This window comes from Gobio gobio, assembly GCF_949357685.1.
Source record: "Gobio gobio genome assembly, chromosome: 23".
In the NCBI taxonomy this organism is placed as follows: domain Eukaryota; kingdom Metazoa; phylum Chordata; class Actinopteri; order Cypriniformes; family Gobionidae; genus Gobio; species Gobio gobio.
In genome coordinates, this window is record NC_137119.1 from 38,125,849 (window position 1) to 38,131,295 (window position 5,447).

A 5,447-nucleotide genomic window follows, 5' to 3' on the forward strand; every position below is an offset into this window, starting at 1 on the left:
GGTTTTCACCCCCGGCTCTTAATGCGTCATGTTTCCTTCTGAAGCATCAGTGAATGTTTCAACCTTTAATAGTTGTGTTTGAGTCCTTCAATTGTCCTCAGTGTGAAAAGATGGATCTCAAAATCATAGAGTCCCTGCTGGAGAGGGTTCAAATATGCAGAAGATGCTGGAAAACTGAAGAATTTGCAGGAACTGGAGGATTTCTCTGAAGAACATTGGGCAGTTTAACTGCTCAGGACAAACAAGAGACTCAAGAACAACCATCCCAAAACACAAAAAACAGCCGTGGATCATCCAGGGAACGACACTGTATTGAGAATCAATGGTTCATAAACTTTTGAACAGGGTTATTTTGATAAATTCAGCTGTTTTTTTGTCTTGTGGACTATATGTAAAAAAAATTCATTTTGTATGATCTCTCTTATTTAGTTAAAATTATTCACATTTTCACAGATTCTGCAAGCGGTTCACATACTTTTTCTTGCAACTGTATATATGTATGTATGTATATATATATATATATATATATATATATATATATATATATATATATATATATATATATATATATACACACACAAATTGTATTGTAAAAGTCTCATATATAAAAAATAAGATAATTTTACCTTCAGTGTAATGTCTCATAACTTCATACTATCTATGACTGTTTAAAAATAGATCTAGCCTTTTTTAATTTTTTTAAGCAGCACTTCTAAATCATCATGACCACATTACAAAGCCTTTTGGGAATTTACAAGAAGACTGTATTTGTCACTTTAAGCAACAACAATAAAAAAACACATGTATGAAATGTAGTAAGATACTGTGCATCTTAAGCAATGCCAAGATGAATTTATTATAAATATAGGAATTATAGTATAACACGGTGTTCATTGTGTGTTATACATCATACAAGGTTATAACCACAAATAGACAATAAACTCTTTTTATGCTTAGACATGAGATAATACAAGCATTATAATGCGTTAGTGAGACAGGCATTATAAATACAGGCTTCATAGAAAGTGTTACCAAATATTATTTATTGGTCATCAATGCTTCACTCAAGTTTTGATTTCTTACTCCTGCACAGACACAAACACAAATAGCGTATTGTAAGAATCACAGCTCCCCCTGTTGTCAGCACCACTGCCAGCAAAAATGCCATTACGTCTAAAGAGTGATAAGAGTACCACGGCATCTTATAGGACTCGGTCCGTAAATGTGCTGCCCCCTTGTGCCGCATTACATACTCGATCCAATAGAGGGCGCTATCCTGAGGTTGTGTTGGCTGGTCTTTGTGGAGCCTAGACAGTCGCTGCATGTTTTCCCTGTATGACGGCTGATGTAAAACTTCCTGCACTGCTGCCAAAAAGCTCTGACTGTCCAGTTTGGTCACATCAAGTACTTTAGCGGCCCCTCGTACCTGGAGACGCAACATATTCTCGAACTGGTCAAAAAGCAAGGGAATCCCAACCACTGGTACACCGTGGTAGATAGACTCATAAATGCCATTCGTTCCACCGTGAGCGACAAATGCACGTGTTTTAGGGTGACCAAGCAAGTCGTTCTGAGGAAACCACTTAACCAGGAGAGTGTTGTTGCCCAGATTATGAGGGCGTTCTCCTAAGTGCCTCCATATGACTCGCTGGGGGAGCTGAGCGAATCCGGCAGCGATTTTAGACGTGATTTCACTAGGAAGAGCTTTCACGAGTGTACCTAGTGACATTACAACCACCCCGTGTTCTCCTGAACCTTTCACAAACTCCTCCAGATCTGGAGGTAATGGCTTGGAGGGTTTGCACTGGAAGCCTCCGATGTAGATGACGTTGGGCATGGTTGGGCGCGGGAACTCGAAGACGAAATCCGACCTCATGAGCCAAATATCCGCCCCTTGCAGCAAGTGGTAGAAGTCCGTTTCTGGTCCAAAGTAGCGTGCGACTAGTTTGTCATACTCTGGTCTGATAATGAACTGATCTATGTACATATTCAGCATATAATGGAAGCTATTCTTGACCCTTTGCCCAAACGACATGCGGCCCGACAGAAGGCTCCCTGCTGCAGGGACATATGAAGCCGGAGAAGGTGCGACAACAAAGTGTCCTTCTCCACTCGTCATCCATCTCACATTGTACACCATGGGTAGTCTGAGTTTATGAGCCACCAGCACACCCGCAGGCAGACCCGGGTCAGTAAGGACCACGTCGTAATGTCCCTCGTACAGCTGTTTCATCAGCACCGGGTTTTCGAAAATCTCCACAACCAGCCGACTTGCCTGCCGATGCATGTTGTAGAGACCTGTCAGCATCTGCCAATAAAACTGCATGGATGCAAGCGGGGATCCTCCACGCTCCTGTATCTCGAGCATTTCACTGAGGAACGAGATGAAGAACTCTGGCTTCTCGATGTTAATGGCCTCCGGTAGGGTCACCGTTATGGCTGTGTAGTGCGGTGAATCCTCTTTGACGTACCAGCTGCTGGCGGTTCGCACCACGGTGATCTCGTGTCCGCTGGAGTGAAGGACGCCAATCAGTATGTTCATGTTGACCCAGTGGCTGCCGTCCACAGGAAAAACAAGAACCTTTCCGGCCAGAGCGGAGGGAAGATCGATGGCGAAGATTACGGATAGAGCCAGAAGACAGTGTGAAGCTTTGAGGACATTCATTGCTCCCTAGTGCACATAAAAACACTAATGTTTACAAGACTTACTATGTTAATATGACATGATGAAACTGTATTTTCTTCAACAAAAAGCTTTTTCTGTATCTGTTTCTTCACAATCCAACACATTCTTTGGTAACACTTTACCATAAGGTTCAATTTGTTAATAGTTCACCTAAAAAATGTTATTCTGTCATTAATTACTCACCCTCATGTCGTTCCAAACACGTAAGAATTTTGTTCATCTTCGGAACACAAATGAAGATCTTTTTGATTAAATCTGAGATCTTTCTGTCCCTCCATTGACAGCTACGCAACTACCACTTTGACGCTTCAAAAAGTTCATAAAGAGATCATAAAAAAATCCATATGAACTGAGTGCTTTAGTCCAAATTTTATGAAGAGACTAAGTTTGAGATTCAGCAAGAACCAATGAGTTTCATTCTTGTGTTACGCAACACGTTTGAGCTTCAGCAAGAACCAATGAGGTTAATTCTCGTGTTACGCAGCACGTTTGAGCTTCAGCAAGAACCAATGAGGTTCATTCTCGTGTTACGCAGCACGTTTGAGCTTCAGCAAGAACCAATGAGGTTCATTCTCGTGTTACGCAACACGTTTGAGCTTCAGCAAGAACCAATGAGGTTCATTCTTGTGTTACGCAGCACGTTTGAGCTTCAGCAAGAACCAATGAGGTTAATTCTCGTGTTACGCAGCAAGTTTGAGCTTCAGCAAGAACCAATGAGGTTCATTCTCGTGTTACGCAACACGTTTGAGCTTCAGCAAGAACCAATGAGGTTCATTCTTGTGTTACGCAGCACGTTTGAGCTTCAGCAAGAACCAATGAGGTTAATTCTCGTGTTACGCAACACGTTTGAGCTTCAGCAAGAACCAATGAGGTTCATTCTCGTGTTACGCAACACGTTTGAGCTTCAGCAAGAACCAATGAGGTTTATTCTTGTGTTACACAACACGTTTGAGCTTCAGCAAGAACCAATGAGGTTAATTCTGGTGTTACGCAGCACGTTTGAGCTTCAGCTAGAACCAATGAGGTTAATTCTCGTGTTACGCAACACGTTTGAGCTTCAGCAAGAACCAATGAGGTTAATTCTCGTTTTAAGCAACATGTTTGAGCTTCAGCAAGAACCAATGAGGTTCATTCTCGTGTTACGCAACACGTTTGAGCTTCAGCAAGAACCAATGAGGTTTATTCTCGTGTTACGCAACACGTTTGAGCTTCAGCAAGAACCAATGAGGTTAATTCTCGTTTTAAGCAACACGTTTGAGCTTCAGCAAGAACCAATGAGGTTCATTCTCGTGTTACGCAACACGTTTGAGCTTCAGCAAGAACCAATGAGGTTTATTCTCGTGTTACGCAACACGTTTGAGCTTCAGCAAGAACCAATGAGGTTTGTTCTCACATGTCAAGGAGGTTTGGTTGAGCTTCTGTTTATGTTCACTGATCAATGTTTATGTGAATCAAAGACTAAATTCATATGGATTAGTTTAACAATCTCTTTACAAACTTTTTGAAGCGTCAAAGTTGTAGTTGCGTAGACTGTCAATGGAGAGATTATTTGTGTTCCAAAGATGAACAAAAGTCTTACGGGTTTGGAATGACATGAGTAAATGATGACAAATTAAAAAAATTTGGTGAACTAACCCTTTAACATTGGTTAACTACACTGGTTAATATGAACTAACATACTTCTAAAGCATTTATTAATAACAAAGTTAATTTTATTTAATGGACCCAAGCTAACATAAACTAACATGAATGGTTGTATATATATTAACTAATGCAAACAAATATGAATAAATACTGTAGCAAATATATGCCGAATTGCTCATAGATACATTAACTAACGTTAACTAATGGGACCTTATTGTAAAGTGCACTTAAAAAGACTTTTCGAAGTAAACAAAGATGCAGTATGTTTTTTAAAATATATATATGTTTTACAAATAAAGTTACTTGCTGTTTATTTGTAAGTATTTGAGTAAAAATGGTGTCAAAGTAAATCCAACACCAAAGTTTTCTTCTCCAGTAACCCATTACTCTACCCTGGAAACTTCATGCTTGAGTGCATACAGACACACAAAATGTTGCTGAAGCCCTGAACAGACCGTGTTATTTAAAGCAGATGTGACTTGTTGTTAACCATTGAGGTTTTGGAGAAAGATTGCATGTTGTATAAACCCATATTCCTTTCATGTGCAACATGCAAAATAAAAAAAGCCTTTAGTGGGCAAAGAAGAACAATTATACTGCAACAAAAACTGTACATTCAGATGGTAATAAAGGTTCATTACTGTTGCATTGACTTAATAAAGCTCTTTTACCTTCTTCTGTTGCCTCTTCTCTCCGATGAAATGAGGGTTTGTTCAGTCTGGTTCCAAGTCCAGATCATGTTTTAGTATTGCATAACAGAGTGGAGGTAATCCCAGGGAAGTGGGCGTTGTTAACTCAGCTGTGTGTTTGAGTTTGCGTGAGAAGTGTGTGCTCCTACTGTTTCACAAAAACCTCCTCCATTGCTTCATCCAGGACTTAAAGCAAGGCAAATGCAAATGTTTTTCAAAGAGCTTTCAACAAATATTACAAAACAAATGCCTTCTCCACGTGAGATGTTGAGAGAAAAGCAAGAGAAATCAAACGAATCATTATTGTTGTGTTTTCTGTTTTTTTTTTTCTGTCATGGCACAGTTCAGGGATGATGGCAACATGGTTCATTGTTTAATACTTTCCTTAGATATAAGAATAAAGTGTGAAGTGTGCATGACAACATCCT

At 39.9% G+C, this 5,447-nt stretch overlaps 1 protein-coding gene across 2 annotated transcripts; it reads right to left on the minus strand.

Annotated features, from left to right (window-relative positions):
- Positions 1-745: 745 nt before the first annotated feature.
- LOC307119765 (UDP-glucuronosyltransferase 2A1-like) lies at positions 746-5,092 on the minus strand. Of its 2 annotated transcripts, none has more exons than XM_079806285.1 (2): positions 5,002-5,092; positions 746-2,671 (listed from the first exon to the last, which is right to left on the minus strand). In XM_079806285.1, exon 2 carries the CDS (start codon positions 2,663-2,665, stop codon positions 1,061-1,063), a length of 1,605 nt encoding a protein of 534 aa, XP_079662411.1. In that variant the 5' UTR covers positions 2,666-2,671; positions 5,002-5,092; the 3' UTR covers positions 746-1,060. The 2 variants fall into 2 exon arrangements, with proteins under 2 accessions (XP_079662411.1, XP_079662412.1); XM_079806286.1 differs by having other exon boundaries at positions 815-2,689; positions 5,002-5,034.
- Between the last annotated feature and the right edge of the window lie 355 nt (positions 5,093-5,447).